Source organism: Aphis gossypii, chromosome 2 (assembly GCF_020184175.1).
Source record: "Aphis gossypii isolate Hap1 chromosome 2, ASM2018417v2, whole genome shotgun sequence".
NCBI classification, from domain to species: Eukaryota; Metazoa; Arthropoda; class Insecta; order Hemiptera; family Aphididae; genus Aphis; species Aphis gossypii.
In genome coordinates this window covers 28115184-28137003 of record NC_065531.1, presented here as the reverse complement: position 1 = coordinate 28137003, position 21820 = coordinate 28115184, and the positions used below count along the sequence as shown (strand labels likewise).

The 21820-nt window shown below is 27.1% G+C and overlaps 1 protein-coding gene across 1 annotated transcript; it reads right to left on the bottom strand.

Moving 5' to 3' along the window:
- Positions 1-467: 467 nt before the first annotated feature.
- Positions 468-10026, bottom strand: LOC114130803 (myophilin). Its single transcript, XM_027995866.2, has 4 exons — positions 9713-10026; positions 1855-1991; positions 1299-1503; positions 468-1196 (listed from the first exon to the last, which is right to left on the bottom strand). Exons 1-4 carry the CDS (start codon positions 9764-9766, stop codon positions 1026-1028), a joined length of 567 nt encoding a protein of 188 aa, XP_027851667.1. The 5' UTR covers positions 9767-10026; the 3' UTR covers positions 468-1025.
- Between the last annotated feature and the right edge of the window lie 11794 nt (positions 10027-21820).

The following is a 21820-nucleotide window of genomic DNA, read 5'->3' as shown; positions in this document are numbered from 1 at the left end:
AACACTTTTCAGAATCTTTAGGCCTCTACGAGACAACAGTTAAAAATAATTGTCATCCATCATAGTACGTCCAGGCGCGTAGCTAGGAATTTCAAAAGGGGCGGGTGTTATTCAAAATTAATACAGTTATACACATCAAATTAATAATTTTATGCAAGTATACTTTGTATAATCGTATGATCGTTTAAACACATAACAAGAGTCAACAGATAATGATTTATGATTTCCTTGCCAATTATACCTTTATACATAAAATATTATAATTAAAGCATTAAAATCATTCGATCATTTAATAGGGAAAATTGATAATCATAAAGCATTCGTTACTATAACTTACCGTACGTCCAATTACTGCACACAGTATAATATTATATTATACAGAATAAACATGTATTTAGAATTGTAGATAATAAAAACGCATCTATATTTCATAGACTGGAATAATACAACAAAGCAAAAACACATCATTAAAATAAATAATATTTCTTTTATTCAATGTTAATTTAATAACTTAATTATATAGATCATTCGAGTATTAAAAATGTTCGAATAAATGCATAAACCTTACATGGGTATAATATTTTAAACAAAATAAATATTTTAACTATGTACCAAGAAATAAATAAATAAAAATAATGAACTTGTTAATTTATATAGTATAATAATTATTAAAAAAAAAAAAAAAACGAAAATTTCCAAATTATCTTCAACGCAGAAATTCGTTTCATCATCATCATATTGTTTTCAAAATTGTAACGCGTATTATAACAGAAAATAGTTTATGCCCAAAGTGAAATTGTATAATGTTTGTGTAAAATACAATAATTAAGTTACACCTACGTAAATACGTAATAATACTGGTATTATGGAATGGTTATGACATGGTAGGAGGTTTAAAATGTTACGCTGGAATGTATAGGTATACTTGCTATAGCTGTATATAAGATCTGAGAATATTTGGGAATTCGGCTTCAGTTTTGCATATAAATTTGGGCATGGAACATCGTGGAAGATAAGACGAGCCTTTACATATGTCTTGTGTTTCCAAAATTGAGTCCACTTTGATTTGCTCCCTTGTTGGATCCATATTGAAGACTGATGATAGTTTGGCCGGCTTTAAGTTTATCTTCGCTAAAGTTGCGAATGTTTTTCTCTGCTTCTTTCGGTCCAATACTTGGAGCACCGAATTGACCAGCCTACACAAATATACAAATTATACATAAACGGCATATTTTTATTTCAGTATATTTTGTAAATGTAAATGAATTAATAATAAAAAAAACAATTTTCAGCTTTACCTTTCTACCCAATGACTGCAAACAAATCACCACAGAGTTCAAGTTTTGGCGTTCCCATAAATCTACAGATTGAAAGGTTTCTTGAGAAGGTACGCCAATGGATACAGCAACAGCCAAAAAGTTATTGATATTTTCCATACACTTAAAAGCCATTGTACTAGTGTTCACTTTCTTAACGGATCCAGGAATAAGAGTGTTTACCAATCTACGAAAAATAAAAATAATTAGACAAACCACTTCCATGGAAGTTATACATAAAAGGCAAAGTAATAATAAATAAATAATGTTCTATTAAGAATAAAATAAAATAAAACGGGAGTATTCCATAATCGGGAGTAATAAAAATGTATATTATAGTATACATTATTTTATAAATATATATATACTCGTTATATATATTATGTAAATAATAGGTAGATACATACAATAAAAATTAATGATTAATGTTAAGTACAACGATATGAAAGTGACGAAAGATCTTCATGAACAATTCAAGGATATATTTTATCAGTTCGAAAGTAATTGTTTCATTTATTACACGTAGAATATGACTCACTGGCACAATACTTGTCCGTCCTTAAGAACTTCAAAAAAGTTGTCCGGATCGCCAGATGTGTTCAATGGCAAACCAGTGACGCTGCTCACCCACTCTAAGCATTCTTGTGCTAGCTCTTCGCTATATTTGCTATTGATCTATAAAAAAAAAATAAATACAAATGTTTTAAAGGTTATTTATCGAGTCATTGAACAAAATATTAAATGTATTTTAAATGATTTACATTTTTTCCATTGTTTTTCACTGATAAGTTAATACCAACTAAGAATATAAAAATTGTCTACTAAATTGACCTTTCAATCAAGTTATTATCTTGTTAAAATAATTTCATCCACAAAATAAATTATAAACTCAATAATATGATACACATACATTCGTTATTTATTTAGAAAACTATAATTTTTTTTTACTATTTATTATAATTATCATTTTTTAAACTTTTTGGAATTATGACAAATATCATTAATTTTATATTACAAAGCAGAATATGTTTCATAATATTTCAATGCATAAAAATTTAACTTCAAACCCATAGTTAATTATGATTGGTAACTCAACTTATAAGTATTTAAAATATATAATTTATAGTTAAATCAGTGGTTACTGGTTTCTAAACTGTTTTTGTTCAAACATCCCCCCTTAAAAAACAATTACAAAACATTAATCGTGTATCCCTCGAATAAATGAAATAACATTTTTATTAGTGTATAGTATTAAATTAGTCCTTATAGTGTATCGTACTATAATATATCAGTCCTTATAATGTGTACTGTATAGGTACAATACCAATATTTACATCGCGACTCCCCTATTAAGTGCTTACGCCTCTCAAGTCCCAAGGGAGGCACTCATCGTAGTTTGGGAACCGCTGGGTTATATGAACAAAGTGGATTGAAATAATCACTTATGAACTACGTCAAGTGTTGGACTACTAGTCCGATTATAAACAAATTTAAATATTAAATTATTAGATACCGAAACGCTGAAAAAAATAATTTAAAAAAGTATAAATTAAAAATATACCTATTATTTTTTATTGGCTAAATGCTTATAACTTTCAAAGTTGTGTTTATCTTATATTTTTAAAAAAACCATCCTGTATAATAGTATAATATTATAGCATACAAGTATATTGGTAAATGGTTCAGAATTTCCGATATAATAGGTATATGTCCACACAGCTTATGTACCAAATAAAATGGAAAATTATACATTAATATCTGATTAATATATTTTTATATTATTTATTAAAATATATTAACGACTGACGGTAGTTACCAATAACTGAAATAACATAATATAATCGTATGTAAATAATAATTTATGATAATATTTAATATATTTTACAACAGCGATATGTTATTATGAAATCGACATATAACACAATATATATAACTGTTTAATGAATTCTTGATCTATTTCCTATATCATTTCTGTAAGCTATTGTAAATAGTACAAACAAATATACATATATTTCATAATACTGTTATTTTAACATAATAAACTATAAAAATTATGTTATATTTTCGTTTATAGATATTTTGTTTAGTAGTATTTCCTATGGAAATTATATTTTTTTCAACATATTATATCTAATAAATTATTTATATATTTGTTAAAATTTCTTTTAAATAATCACTTAGAATTTAGATGATATTTTTAGTTTGAAAACACTCAATCAAACTGTTTTGATTTTTGAATCATAAAAAAAAACCATGATACAAATAAATACTAAAAGTATGCAAAAAAGTAAAATAGCCAATAGACATAGTTCAAATTAATGATATTTTTGTTAAATAAATTTAATATTTGTTTCACTATTTTAAACAGCTGAATAAATAAATAATTAATGATTCATTTGAAAATTTAAACAATTAATAGGTTTATCTCCATATCATTATTGTTTGAAACATTTTTGTATAGTACTATAACGATTAATATATAGATATTAAGTATTTTGTTTATACTTATTCCTTTTACCTCCGACCAATGGACAATATACTTTATATTCAAGTACCAATACATTTCTCGAGAATGTGCTGAACGTGGAATAATTAGTTGCTGATGTCATCGTTAAAATCAGCCAACGAAAACTCGTTCCTACTGTTTATTTTTTAAATTTCTAGTCATCAAGGTTTAAGAAGGAAGCACGTATATCTACGAACATTTATATGCGAAATCGTGAGTACACAACAATGGACATTTAAAAAATAGTTATTCAAACATTTAATACTTAGATATATTATAATCTAAAATAACAATTAACAACACTATAATGTTATTAATTATAATTGTCTACATCAATTTGACACGATTAATTAATCAATTTATAATATGCTACAATATAAAAGGATATTATAACTATGAAGATTGAAGATTTTTATTTTTATTTCAAATTTAATAGAACTTTTAACAAATATTTAAATATTTTATATTTTATAATAATAAAAAATTATAACAACAATAAGTTTAGTTTATAAGTAAAGCGAATGAAGTGTTTATACACAAATAATTGGTTGGTGTTTTAAATTTATTACTTCTAATATTATAATTCAATATACATAATTATTAAAGGTACCAAGTGCTATCACTGATAATGTAGACATTTGATAATATAATTTTTAAGACGTACCTAACAACTACTTAAAAATCATATTTCTAATCGTCACTTACTGTACCAAATCGTTACCACAATCAATCTACTGAGGGCTATTACCCCTTTTAAATTGCTCGACATTCATTAATAATATATATTAATATGTAAATAAATAAAAAAAAGACCTAATTTCTTGTCAGGTGGCACTGCTGGGAACCTTCCTATTCTGTAATTAAGATGTTATTTTAATGTCACCGCACTTACTTATTATACTTTGTTCGTATAGATTGTAAATATACATGTAGCCACACAATTCCAAATTCCAGGCATTTAGTTTTCAAAAATCTATTGACCTATATATATTATATACATACAACACGTGATAGATATCGAGATGGAAATGCGAACGGGCAAAAACCAATCGACCCACATTGGCCATATACGGTATCTTATTTGAAAAAGCGACACGGCCATATATAGAAGAAACACAAAGATGAATCATCGATTGATACGGGAGGCCATCTGTTTGTACAATACATGTACGGGAATCAAGGATTTCGTCAAAAAAAAAACCCCTTCATCACAGATAATTGGTTATTATAATTTAACAATATTCAGCTAAATAAGGAATTGCAAAAAGAACTATATCGCATAGTTTAATTATATGTGTTTATATAAATATTATTTCTTGATAGTAATTTACCTAGTTACCTATAAGACTGTTCAATGATAACATTTCTAGAATCTGATATTAGAAATAACTCGTGTAATAATTAATGTAGAAAAAAATATTAGAATAAAATCTTTATGGTAATTGTTTGTTCATTATAGATTAGAATGAATTATATATTATGTAGAATGTAGATCAAAAATAGGTATATATTATTAGTCATTACCTACATATTAACTAATATCACAGATATTAGTCTTAAAGTCTATACACAAAACATTAATTCTTGCTCAAGCTGAATAGTTAGTGTAAAATGCATCCATTAAATTGCATAAATTAAAATTTTGCTACAAAATCGAAACCCCAACTAAAACATATTAATTTCCACACTAATAATTTAGAAGAAAAATAAATCATACGCTCTGAAAATTGTTAAGATAATGCATTTAATGATTATAATTATGGTTAAATTTTAGACATTCCGGATATAACAATATGTATTAGTAATACACTAATACCTATGATTATAGTTTACAGGTTTATCTAAAAAAAAAAAACACTTAATAATAAAAACATTATTTTTCACATGAAATGCTTAACGGTATGACGACGTACGCATGCGTCATGTATCGAAATTGAATACAGCCGTTTGGTTTTAAGTGTTAACGAAAATTGCCTCACACGGTACACGATTACAATTTGCAATACTTATATTTAACTTTTAAAAATGTAATCGACCGAGACAAAAATTACGATCATAATTTCATATATTATTATTATTACTATTTATATCTCCATTACGTGTATTATGTATAGAGCAATTAGGTACAACCATGACGATAAACGTGAGACGGGGCAAATATGTAGAGATGTAAATTACACCTACGCAGTGACTTTTTAACTTCGGTATGTCAAGACTGCTGAGGAGTTATTCTAAAAAGAAGCGTTATCTTTGTGTTGGAAGGAAAAACCGGTTCGGTCTTGGCTACAAGCACAATATTATGTGAGTGTAGGTGCAGTGGAATTATTTGAAAAGACGTATTTTAACCGACATTTTATCGGCGACGGCAAGGTATGTTAGTCATCTGTTAGAAGGTACATAATATGCTATAAATAGTAAATACTACTGTCTACCAATACAGTGTAATATTATATTGTATAGAATATTGTCATACAGTAAATATTGGATAGGCATTTAAACAAACCGTATTTAAATAGTGTAATATTATTAATTTGTATTCATGGGTTAATGTCGGAGCTTATAAAAAGAAAATTACGTAATCCAATGCAAGCGAATAGTAATAATAATAATAATAAAATATAAATGTAGGTACAATGAAATGAATAATGACTAATAAGTTATAAACTAAGGCCCGGATTTATATGTAAATGTATATTCTTTTGTAATTCATCTAGAATAATTTTGGTTAAAAATGTTAGTTTTGTAATGTGTAGATTTTATAGTCAACATATTTTTTATATATTTGATTAAAAATGCTCATAATTTGCATATTTCTGGATAATTTCATAAATGTTATATACTTTACAATTTTAATTATAAAAGTAAAAATTGCTTTTCGTTCACGATAAGTAATTTTATGAAATAAAGTCTTTTAAGCTAATATATACTATATAGTCATAGACTTAAACAATTTCCGAAGTCATAAAATAAAAATATCGAAATGTCGATCGATTAATTTCATATACTAAAAAGATATTTTTTAAAGTACCTTCACGAATAAATACTTTCGAAAAAATGTATCCCAATTTAAGTTTACCTCCACAACTAATATTAACTCGTTGAGGTTAAAGCAGTAAATTACTATGGTATAAATATCAAAATGTATTATTAACGCTTTAGACCAAAACGAAGCAAAGCGTATCGAAAACACGTAATAATATATATCATAATAAAGAGTGAGTATGAGCTCAGCTTTATTACAACATACTTTCAGTGATTAGAAACTACAACAAAACTAGAAAAATCGAAAATTAGGTAGGTACTATATTCTATTGGTTATAAAAAGGAGGATCAAGGATATATTGCTCTATAGAATCAAACTTACGAATTTCTTGTCAAAAAACCGTAAATATTCTATATTAAAAAAATCAATTGTATAACCAACAGTGACTGGTGAGGTAACAGAATATGACTATAGATGAGGAACAACCAGTTTAAGATTTATCTCGTTTTAAATATGGCCCCAATTGTATTTTGTGACGTGGAAAGGAATTTTTCTAATGACAAAACTAGGTTTCGAGATAACCGTAGGTTTTTCATTCGAAAATTTGAAATCGTTTTTATTACCTCATGCTAGTACTCGTCACACAATAATAATTTAATATAAATAAATAGTATAATACTTAGTCATAAAAATATTTTCCATGTTTTTCGCATATTTATGATATGCATTTGTATATTTCATAGATTTATATTGCATATAAGCCCTAGTTATAATACTTATATCATAATGAGTAATAACCATTAAATTATAAAATTATAGCGAATATTGACAGTTTGGAAAAGTACCAATTAAAGTAGTGTACCTATATCTCGACCTATATGCTATTATGTAGGTACATATCATGTGCATATAATAGTCTAGCTACACAGAGATCCGCTAAAAAATGTTTTCGTTTTTTGAACCAAAGTTTCTTGTTAGATATATCTATAGTTGTAAATCACGCTTCTCAGTACGTGTATCACAAATGAACGAGTAGAATCAATTAACTTAACGACTATTCGCGCACAGGAATTTTCGTCTCATCAAATTTTTATTCGTCACTTCGTCACCACCATTAAAACACATCATAACATCAGGAATGTACCTAATTACTGATTGATTAGTAATTACTAATAATAAAGATATTCTTAAAAAGTGCGTGTCTTGAATTGCTTATAATGTACAGGTTAGGTAGTATTATGTATTTATTATTATACTTAATGTACGGGCTTTACGAAAATGATATATTATCTAATATATTAAATGAAAATAATGTGATTAGAATTTAGAACCAATGGAAAAACTACAGTGTTAAGTTCTATTTTCACTGTAACTAGGTATACATATAGGTATATATAGGATGATGCTAAATAATTAATTTAATTGGATTCCGTTCGATTATCGGGTTACCGCAATGTTTATTTACGAGTTACGAATTTACGACAAACAATTCCGTAATCTAAAAACAACATAACTATATAATACGTTGTGTGTATGTTATTTAATATATGTATACATTTATTGAATTCGATATATTATCTATATAATATGTATACTATGTTATTTCGCGGAATATTATTTTTCGTCATCGTTTACAATTAAAAATATGCAATGGTCAACAAAATAAAAATAAAAAATGTAGTGTATACGCAAGCCAATTTATCCACAACGATAGTATGTAAACACATTTAATTAATTGGATTTGCCCGGACTTTGAGTTTTAGGTGCGTTTGACCTATATAATTTGAAACTTTTTTTTTCGTGCACAACCCACAGGCGCTTGCAGTGAGTGGGAAAGAGGGAGAGATATTCGTATGACCTGCTCTTGCCAGTGGTGTAAACAATAATATTTATTATCAAATGATCTACCGTGGATGCTAACATAATATATTTATTATTTATATGTATAATATATATACACATATTTAACAATTATCTATATCGTACCGACGAATTTGGAACCTTGGAATTCGGTATTGGTTGGAAAACAAAAAATTCGTCATACCGTTGTGCATTCTTTTGTTACACTGTTGAAATAAAACTTGACTATCTACCAACCTTGGTTGTGATTTACAATAATAGATTTTGTTGGTAAAATAACGATCAATTGCACCAGCAGGAATGGGGTTCCGTTGAACACGAGACACGATATCCTGTAGTCATTTTTACAGTATATATTTATATATATATTCAGGACATAATATGTCCTTTAACGTATTGCACTAGAGCGTCTAGAGCTGCAGTCCTGTAGAGATCATAATACGATAATGTGTACAATGTACATAAACCCAAATTGTCTTAAACTTTAAAGGCTATAACACTGCAGTGTTGCAACCTGTGTTTTTGCGAATTTGTTTTACACGAAAATCGCAAGTGATGCAGACTCGAAAGTTATGGAATTCATTTGCATATTAAACGATTCAAACGGTGGTCGCCGAGGTTGTTACAGACGTTACAGTACGGTTAATCATCATTTCGACATTATCCATCATCAAACACCGCATCATAATATTATTATTATTATGGGTACGATGTATTATGTAATGGAATGCACTTGTCGGAATCGAACAGGTGCTTCTAAATGCACAGCGGTTATCTAAAATTAACGTTTATATTATAATATAGCAGCTGCATTACGTTGTAGCTTACGCTGTATAAGGTCGACACTCAATATAGTGATTAAACGCTCCGTGAACCATCGACACGGAATTACACGTCGTGCGGTCTTCTGCTCGCAGAACGCAAAATCATAGTGGAATATAAAAATTATTATAATATACCGGCAAACGAGTGGAGCCGATAGTAATAATTAGAGATGTATAAAAATACAAAAAAAAATAAAAAATTATTAAGTTAGCGACTACTCACTTTGCGTTGCGCTTCGGCGGCGAAACCAGACTTGGTGGCTCTGTTGTTGGCCATTTTCGGTGGAGAATTTACGGGTTGTCGGAATGGAACTGGGCGAAACTTTTGTCGACGACGAGTGTATCGGTTATCGTTCGTTTATGCACGCCCGTGACCGACGGTTATTAATACTATTACTGTATTACTGTGCAGTAATCGTTGACGGGTAGAATCGGAGCACAGGCGGACTAGATGCGTACAAGACTGGTCCAAGATAACGACTGATCGGGCGATGGGCGACGGGCGTCGGCGGCGGGTTGTCGAGTGTGAACCGGACTGTTCGTACGGTTTTATTACGTACGTCGCGAGCCGAACCTTACCGACGACGGCGGCGGCGGCGGCGGCGGCGACGACGACGACGACGACTACTACAACTACGATGGCGGCGGGGCGACACATCGCACAGCAGCCTGTAGCCGGCCGCCCGCACGGGATACGGCTGTAATCGTATTATTATTATTATTATTATTATTTAATTATTATAGCTACTATACGTCTCCAATGTCTCCATATTATTTGTCTCGTGCTCTTGTTCATTGTAATATTGTGCTGTCGTTATTTATTAGTCAAACTAAATATGTACCAAAGATATTTATCTATTTTCGAGTTAAAGTCCGGTTCGTAAGTCGGTTTTCTACGATGTTTCGATATTCCCGCGATGTACTAACGTTTTTAAATTTAAATACCGGATCAGACTATCATAATTCAGAGCAGAAGGAAAATTCAAATAGTGCGCTGGCATTCTCTTAAGACTTATGTGTAATCTTCGTTGTACAACTTGTACAAATATATTATAGCATTGAAAAATTTACGTTTGTAATAATCCATTTTACTATGTTATTTTTAAAATTAGAGTGAATTGCCCTATTATAAAATTTAAAGATAAGATTATTATTATTCAGTGCATCTCAGAAGTTTGATTACGAAGCAAGTTATGAGAGTTTTAAGCTCAATTTTTTTTATAAATTTTAAAAAGATAAAAACTTGCTTTAAAATTAAAATTTTAATAATTATCTCCTTAATACCCTAACTATTAATCATTTATTTATATATTATAATAGGTCGATATTATATTATTTATCTCATTTATCTTAAAAATAACAAAAATTGACCATATATGTTAAACTGACAACATTTGTTGAATTATATAACTACCTATATTATATCATTTAGACCATTTAGTTGAAGCTTTTTTTATGAAATATATATCATAGTAATATATTATTTGACATTTGTAGATAATATTGTAGTTATAATATTTACTACATATTTGACAGTGACACTGTTTGTATAATATTATATATAAATATGAAGTAGGTACATTAATTTTATATTATGAAAGCGAATTTGGTAAAAAAAGACCCAATTAATAATATATAGGTATAAATATAAATTATATTATGAATTAATATATATATATATAAATCTCTATAATCTACTAAGCATTACCTAATTCAAATAGTTTCCAAAATGTTTATTTATCAAAAATATGTTTGTTGAAGTTTGACAGTTAAAAAAATATATATATTATTTTACATGTCTATCATACATTTTAAATAGGTATATGTTATATAGTGCTTTCTTTTATTATCTTTTTATCTATATGTTAATAGATAATTATTAATTAATTAGGATTTATTTATTTAGTATTTTTATTATCTATTGATTATTGAACGAATTGTTATTATTTTTTAGTATAATATCTTTAATTTTTGTTCACATTTTCAATGTTTATAGTCATATACGATATACCCATATATATTACACTACGTGAATTAGGATATTAAGTCAAGTTTAATTATCTACAAAATATCAAATACTGTTTCTTCCATAAGCTAAAGCTTTTGAAGACAAACCATTTCACTTATATTTTAAATTTATAAATATATTATAGTTTATTTTTTAATATAATAATAAATGGATATTGGATACCTATCAATATATAAATATAGTATACATAATATTGTAATATATTTATATATATATATATAACATTGTATATAACAATTTATAAATATATAGACATATACAGTTGTCAGTATACCTTATACATTTTTTTTTCTAAGCGCGCGGTATCTATATGGTAAATGGTAATAAAATTATATGTTTCACCGAGTGTAACTATTTAGTTATAGTATGTGACGCCTTTTACGATGATGCGATATTGCGATCTCATCGTCGTATCTCGCATTATTACTTATATCGTATTATATATAGCTGGCGTACGTGCCAAGGATTAATCGTTATTGTTGAATTTGTTTATTACGATTACAATGATTACATTGAAATGTGCGTCGCCTTTGACTATTAACACGCGCCACGCCGCCCGCCGCCACATCAATGTAAATATTAATAAATAACACTTATTGCATATTTACATATAATTTATATCGATGCATTAATGCATACAATATCTATAATGTATGTTATGTATTTATGTATAGATTCCAGCAAGATCTATAAAATTGAATACCATATTTATATTGATCTCGGGTTCTACAAGTTTTTAACTCGTCGTTATTTGTGAGTTCGTGACGATACGACATTTTATGCCGTTCACTGCATTATTGTTAGGTACCTAAGCATTTTTTTAATCTACGAATACTGCAATATCACACTGCCGGTGGTTAGGAAATAATATTTGAATAACATATATATATACATAGGTACATACAAACATATATATTTATATACATATCATAGTCATTATAATATTCATAGGTAAACTCATCAAGTATTCGAATCTTAACACAATATTCTGTCGGTCTATATATTATTATAATACGCGCTCGCGTTCATCATAAAATAGTTACTCCTACTGACGAGTCTTAACATTAAACCGTTTCACTATGTATAGAAAACATTGCGTTATGAGATTTCGCCACTTCTTTTCAGCACTCTAGCACGATGATGACGTTTCACGAGAAACCTCCGTGGCATTTGAGCAAACTGAACATATATATAGGTATAATGTATACTATAATAATATTGTATGATATATGGTTATTAATTATTTCATTCACATTAAGTTATTATGAATTAAACTAGATTGCTGTGTGCCAACAACTATTGTGTTCGAATGTGATATTTGTACATACTCCAGTGGCATTACAATAAATGGGTAAATACAATAAAATATACTGTGTTCCGTTTATACTAACATATTAGGTGTATATACATATAACACTATATTCGTCTATATTTAAAAGCAACAAAGTAAAAAAACTGAAGAGTACGTATTCGAATTATACAAATGAATACCTATATAATACGATAATACCTAGGTAATAGCCAATAGGTAGTAATGCTGCAGCTATACCCACATTTTAAAACTTTATTGTCATTTGTTTTTATTATATATAGATATGGGATCGGGATGTGTGCCATAAATATATATATACACATCTACACAGGATGTCCATTAAGTTTGGAAACGGTCATTAGAGTAATTGGGACTGATAAACAATAATAGGGTTATTAAATATTTTATAAATTATAAATGTGTTATCTGGTATATTGACATAGTCTTCCATATAAGTATTAAAATATGCATATTTGCTATAATTAAGAGTTCCAAACTTATTTAACACTATGTATAAGCATTCAGTGTGAAAGGTTTTGAAGAATTCTTTTTTTTATTATTTTGAAGTCAATACATACAATAATGCAACATTTTTTATCACTATGATTTTTTGAATAACGACTGCGTACATTTTTAATTTAATATTCCGGAGCAGAAAAATATTTTTCTGTCTTTTTCAATGTATAAAAATCGGAATTAAAATTAATAATTAATTTGGACTAAGTAGGTATTTAAAGTTTTGAAGAGCGGAGTACCTATAGTGTGTACCGACATTTTGCGGGTTGGCCGTATATAGTGCCACATCACTATATGTTCATAAAGATAAAAAAAATGGTAGAAAATAAAATGTTTTGTCACGAATTATAATTATTAAAAACGATTCCAAAAACGTTAGAATTTTTCATGAAAATATAAGTGTTTACTTTTAAAAGTCACCCAGTACATAAAACACATAGACTAGCTAATATATTATATATACATCACTTGCACACAAAAACGGATTAGGCGAGGTTATTATTTACACAACGTCGAAACCGTTTTTTTTTTTTTTATAAACATATTATAACAATAGTATAATATACAGATATTATGACATTATGCAAAGTATTATTTGGTGTTATTCGAGACACTTTTTAGTTTATATTTTTATAGTTTTTCTATATGTGCACTAAGTTAAATTATGTATTTTTTTTTTTTTTTTTTGTAAAAATAAAATAATTCTACAATCGACAATCTTGATGCTATGAATTTTGTCGACCGTAATTAAATAAATAAATTATTATACTAATAATTAATAACCCGTGTTCAAATATATATAAATAATTGTGTAGGAAATATTAGATATTAGTTATAAGTTGTAATAATGCGTGTGAGTGTGTGACGTGAATAGTGAGTGACAAGTGTTTTTTTTTTTTTTTATAAAAGCTTAAAAAAAATATTTAAATATTTTTTTTTAAAACGAATTCGAATTAAGTTCCGTGGCCTTGTAAAAGAAATCCTATTGTAGTATTATATATATTTATTAGTATTCTGTAAAATATTTCATTAGCGTATTGTTTAAATAAATAATATAAATTAAGTAGGTATACCAAGATAGTTCAGTATATTATACCTACTTACATTCATGAATAATGTGTTTTTGTACACCTACTTTTGATCTGCGATTAATCATATATGTTGTTTCAACCATATTTTTCACATTTCAAATCATAGTAAGCAAATTATAAAGTCCGTTCTAAATAAATGTCTAATATTTTCAGTGTCCTTGGAGTTCTGGAATATGGCGTCTTTAATTTTCGAACCAAAGATGGGCATAATAAGTTACAATCAATAAATTATATAATATGTATGCGTATGGTATGTAATATGTATATATGTATACATAGCATTATTATATATATAAATTACTCTATGATAGCACTGAATTATACCTATATTTCACTTTTATCTTTGACTTTATAGAATTATCTACTACTAAGAATGCCATAGTTTGTAAAATAAAATAACATACCCGATAGATTTTGAAAAAAAATTATCATTTTCGTATAATTATATATCCGAAATCCGAATATATTGTGAGTCCAAACTCATGAAAGATAAATTTTAAAATTTAAATATATAAGTAGGTAGTTATTTTTCACAGGTCATACAACTATATGTAAATGAACTAACGTGCAAATATATATATTCACACTACAAACTATAATGGGATTTAACTGAATTGAGAATGTTGATATAGATTTCAATTTAGTGTTTACCGTAGTAATTTTATATCCTGCCGATGCCATTATTAGAGCCTATATGTATGCTAAGTTGGTGGCTAGACGTTAATACGCTATAGCCTATATAAGTGTTTATATTAACGGTATAATATATATTATTATAATAGGTTTATGGTGTTATAGGATATATTATATTTAATTCATACGGCCTATAGGCTATACTATTATATAAATATACACAAAGAGACACTCATTCATTCAATAAGTCTCAATTATAATATTTATGTTTTTTTTATCCAACTTGAATTCATTATAAAACAATATTTTTGGAATAAAAATATTTTCTATAACTTTATTGTTAACATTTTTAGTTTTAAATTTCACAGGAGATATATTTTTCTTATAAGAATTTTGTAGTAGGTATTTAATTTATTGTCTTTAAAGTTTAGATAATCGGAGTTGTGTAACAAAGGATGAGTATTCAACAAAATAGAAATCTAAAAAATATTCTACTATGCTATAAGAAAGTCTTAGAGGTGTTTTAGGATATAAAATAAAAATTTTACACTATGTAAAAAAATATTTCATAAAAACATTTATATTATTGAATTAATCACCCGGTTCATATAGAAATTTTGTGGAGTGACTAAGATAGCTAAAGGTGGAGTACTGGAGTTAAAGGAAACGAGTGGTTTTTTTGGGCGCCCGGGAATTGGGCCACATTTTAACTACCTATTTTGTATAAAATATTTGTTAACATTTTTCTACCCGGAGATTGGGCCACAAATTAAATCTATATTTTTAAAGTGTACCCGGAGATTGGGCCATAAAAGTATAGCACACAAATATACTATTAATACGAATATAATATAATGTTTATCAACTAATTATTATTTTTTTAACATATAAAAATACAATTCGTCAAATAATTAATATATTTTTTAAAATACTTCCATACAGATTTAATTAATTTAATATACAACAAGGTCCATAAAATTAGTCGAATATGAAATAATTTTTATAAAGAATGCCAATATACTCATTTTACAAATATAATATAAGGACCATAAAGTTAGTCAAAAAATAAATAATATGAAATAATTTTTTTCTAATATAATATTTAAAAATATAATTTTTTTTTTAAATAACATGATACAGATTGTAAATATTCAAATTGGATTTTTTCCCCTTCTTCATATTTTTTAATTTCATTAAGAATAAAATTTTGTCGAACTAAAGTTCGTTTTCTTGTTTTAATTGTTCCAATACTTCTAATCTTAATATAAACTTCTGATTGAAGTTGCAATAAAAAATTATGTATATTTGGATGTGACATATTATAGAAATTATTTTTGAAATGTGAATGAAAAGACTCAACGGCATTTGAAATTCAAATTAGGTTTCATAAGTTTTGCACACTACGCGTATGACTATTTATCCATTTCATTTGATGACAATTGATAATACTATATCATAAGATATTGGATAATTTATTACCTTTTGATAAGGAATACGCAGTCGCTTCGAGTAAAGTTTCGTATGCACTGCAGTATTAGGAATTGTATCAATTTATATAAAAAGATGTATTATATTAAATATTATTTTATTACAATTTAAAATGTAATAGTGGCCCAATCACCGGGTCTGCTTATTATAAATATACAATTTTAGTGGCCCAATTACCGGGCCTACCTGTAATAAATATAAAATTTTAGTGGCCCAATTACCGTATACCTTTGGAAAAAAAGGTGAATTGTGGCCCAATTCCCGGGCGCCCGTTTTTTTACCGGAACAAACTTATTTTAAAATCATTTTCAAAAATGCCTATAATGGCCAGTACTTAAAAATAGACTAATGCCCAGGATTAAAATTTAATGTAAGCCAAGTTATATATAAATATGATTTTTAAACAAATTTGTTTTTATAGATTCTGATCCGAGCAATTAATGTTTTGATTTTACAATAATGTGTTATTTTTAGGCTATTTTTATATCTGCCATTACTATTGGAGTAGTAAAAATGTTTAATTTTAATTTTTTAAGGTGGTTTTTTATTATATCTAGTATAAAGTTAAAAGTAGTTGGTACTTTTTTAGGACTTGAGCGGCGATCAAAAGTATCAAAAGCTGAGAAAAACAAAAAAAAAAAAAATTACGTAAAATTAGGAAATACAAAACCAGTTTTTAAGAAATACAATTAAGTTTTTTTGAAGTGATTCTAAAATATAAATAACTACCGTATAGATCCATAATACTTTTATCAAATAGTTATAATAGATGTACCTATGGTATTTTTTAGACATAAATACATAATCTAATTTCCAAACTATATAAATTATTTTTATGCTATTAATAAATATTTTTAATTTGTAATTTTTTCTGTTACCTCTTTGTGTACTATAACATCATCGAATTACGTTAAATACATTTTACTAATGTAAAATTATCAAGTAATAACGAGTTTTAACCTAATCCATAAATTTTTAGCATACTACTCGACGAACATTGATGATTGTCTTCGTACATGCACCATGATGACGACTATACGACATGCCTCTCTAGCTCTTGATGACAGAATCTGAGCTCCGAGACTCGAGAAATATAATATTTGTTTTTTTGTGTCAATTGTGAATTGAGGATGAATAATTCTATAGACTTGGTAGGTAATACATTTGATACTTTGTCACAGTTATAAATTATACATCAACATCAGAAACCAGTTCGTCCATTGTCTGTAATACCTTTGGATGAGGCGTGTCACACACTCACATGTTTCCAAATCATTGAGAGAAATCGCGATCTTGATGTCAAAGAGAAGTGGTCATTGGACACTGGTCATGGCTATAAAAAGTGTTTTCTAAGTTCTAAAAGAAAATTTGGTAATAATATAATAGGTGTGGGTATTTGTAAAATGTAAGCCAAAGCCATCGAAAATGCCACAAAAGCATATCGCGTAAAAATCAATTCTTTGTTTTTCAACAATAATATTTTTGTGAGTATTTTCTTACCATGTTTTTAAGTGTATTCAATAAAATACTATTGATTTAGTATGAGTATATTAACCACTAAATTTCAAAATATGTGATATTACTGTATGTATTGAAAATTAATATAATTAATGATTCATAAATCATATAGCTGTTAAACTGTATCATATTATTATTTATTATGATATATATATATTTACATTTATATATGACATTATCCAAAAGAGTTTGCTGGTTAATTTAGTAATGTTATATTATCCGATTATGACTATGATTAACATCTATATAGCTAAGATTTTAATATTATTAATATGTTGTGTAACATTAGCCAAATGTTACATGAACTGATTAATGTCGACTTTTATCCAAATGTTATCCTGTAACCCGTAACATAATATTATAGGCAGGTAGGTCGTAGATACCTACCAAAATATTATATAATAATGTATATAGGTACCTAAATTTAGCCAGCCATATGTAGGTATTATATTCAAATGTCATAATTTATACATTATATGGCTTAAAACCGTATGATTATTAATTAGTAACATTAGATATGTATGCATTATTTAATAAGTCTTATTAATTCTCGTGTAGAAAATTTGATTTTCAGTTTAAAAAAATTATTGTCTGATAACGGTAGATATGAAATAAAGCGATTACGTATATTATAAATAAAATTTAAAATTTAGATATGTTTAGTTATAAAACTATTAAGATAATGTATAAGTATAAGGTACCTACTAGGTACATGTATTAACAATAGGTCGGCGCGCCCCAAACGACTACCGTCAAAAAAGGTTTAACGAACTGGTAAATTCATAAACGGCTCCCGTAGAAAAAAATTAAATTGAAGCTTGTAGTCATATCAATACAACTAAATATTAAAAAACAGGAATTCATTAGGAACATCATAAATGAATTTTCATCTAGTGAATAAACACATATGGGTTATATGAAAAAATTAACCAATGTATGATTTTGTTATGTATCTACTTATACATACATTTTTTTATCGCTAAAATTTAATTCACAATAATATATAATTTTTATAATTTACTAATGTACCAATACATTTTTAACCATACCTCTTTTAAGATAGTCCTAAGTTTTTACGAAGTGGGAAGGAATTTATGTTGTAAAAAATCGATGCCGTTTGAAAATTGACCTTTTTATAAGACCGCCGTAGCCATTTAAGAAAAACGGGAGCCGGCCAAATGAGCTACTTCTCAGTAGGTACTTATGCAGTTAGGTACACGTACACGACAAGATTCGTATGGAATATAAATTATGGGCGCTCAGGAATTGGGCCACTAAAATTTTATATTTATATAATAGACAGACCCGGTGATTGGGCCACTATTACATTTTAAATCGTAATAAAATAATATTTAATATAATACATATTTTTATATAAATTGATACAATTCCTAATACTGCAGTGCATACGAAATTTTACTCGAAGCGACTGCGTATGCCTTATCAAAATGTAATAAATTATCCAATATCTTATGATATAGAATTATCAATATTGTCATCAAAAGAAATGGATAAAAATAGTCATACACGTAGTGTGCAAAGATTATAAAACCTAACTCAAACTACAAATGCCGTCGAGTCTTTTCATTCACATTTCAAAAATAATTTCTATATGTTACATTCAAATATACATAATTTTTTAAATGCTTTATTGCAACTTCAATTAGAAGTTTATGTCTACTCTATGTCCGAAATCCACTCGTTACTCGGTGTACCTACAGTAGAACGCTACCCACTTGATAATAATTCTTTTGTATAATACCCTATATATACTATTATATTTTTTCTACTTTCTTATTCCTAGGCAGATAGGTACAGCTTAAAATTAATATTAAATTACATCAACAAAAACCAATATTAATTATATTTTATTATGTACATTATACCTATATAGTAAATGAAAATGAAAATATAGAGTATTGATCGACACTAAAAATATATTGAACTTTTTGACCGATTATATCTAACCACACACCACAGATCCACTACTTTATTGTTTTAAAAATTATTAAAAAAATAAAAACGAGCTAGCTTGAAAGTTGAAACTATATATATATTAGAAAAAAAAAATAGGTAGTACAATAAGTTTTAAATTGAAACAAAAAAATTACTATATGCGTATGCGTCTATATTGGACAAATTATTTAAAATATCGAAGTTTGTAATGTTAAACAGTATAGGCATAGACTATAGAATAACAAATAATGTTTTAATACTGTAATTTATTTTACCAATGCTTTTTTAATTAATTTTGAAGTAAATACTATAATACAATAGATTATCACATAATAACCAGTAATTATTTTTTAATATACCACATTGTATGACCTACATTTTAAGATTTATTTTTGAATTATTGTCCATTGATGGTTAGTTTTCATACGATAGTTCAATGAAACAAAATACTTGATTTTATGGCAAGTATAGTCGTTTAATGCAATTATCTATAAACAAACAACTTTTTTGTGGACTAATAAGGTTAACAATCTAGTGTATAATACTTTAATTATATAATTCAGTGTTTAAGTAAAACGTATAATAGTTCATTTTGATTTAATAGTTTAATTATTTTTATTTTCATATACTTTAAGTATTGGCCAAACAAATGGGGGAAAATCTCGCTATAGGTAATTATTATTAAATATTCAACATGTCATTTTTTTAAGATTTTTGAAAATAAATGATACTTTAAGGATTCTGACTTAATTTTCCTAAATCTATTACCCGTTATTTTATTACTAAAGGTTTTATAACGTTCCCTAAAATATAATATTTGACTGAACTATTTCCAACTTAATTTTAAATTTATCTAAGCTACTCTGGGCGAAACGGGAATCATATAAAAACAATTTGGGCGAAACGGGTACCCGGGCAACGCCCTAAATATTATGTACTGCATTTTTTTTATGGCTCGCGAGAATTTTCCGAATTGGGAATCCGTATCGTATCTAATGTGGCCCACGTAAAATAGTAATTGGTTACCCTTGGCTTAGGATATAATTTCCAGTAGTTGGTGAAAAAGGTAGTTTATGTATTAATGGCCCGAATACATCAAAATTAAAGTTGTTTTATAATTATTGCAAGCCAAACTTATGGAAAATCTTGTATTCAATTTTCAACTCTTATAGCTACTAATACAAAAAATTTTACGAATTATACCTACAAAATAATTTGCAAATATTCATGATTTTGACGAATTTTTGTCAATATTTGAAAAATTTAAAATTCAAACGCACTTACTTTCTTATGACAAAAATTCACACTTCAAAAAAAAAATCTCAGAAAAATCTAAAATTTCAGTGGTCTATAAATAGCTCAAAATATTTTGAAAATTTAACTGTATATAAATAACATTAATATAAACATTTGTCGAAAATTCAAGTATTTACAGTGTTTTTGAGTTATAATCATACAAAAAAATATCGATTTATTCGAAAACTGGTTTTGCGTAAAAATCCTCGTTTTTCCGTCATTTTTTTTGTTTTTCTCGATCGATTTTTTTGAAAACTGAAAACTGTTGGAAAATATTTACTTTTGACCTCTATAATGCATCAAGGATATTTACTCTGCCATTAGAAACCACCCCCTAAGTTTGAAATTGATGCATTATTTCGACTAGTTATGCTGTACACACACAGACACACATACAAAAAAAAAGCGAAAACACACATCATTGTAGAATCAATACATTCATCACTCCGTTCAGAATCTAAAAAGGAAAATGTTAAATGGGTAATTTAATAT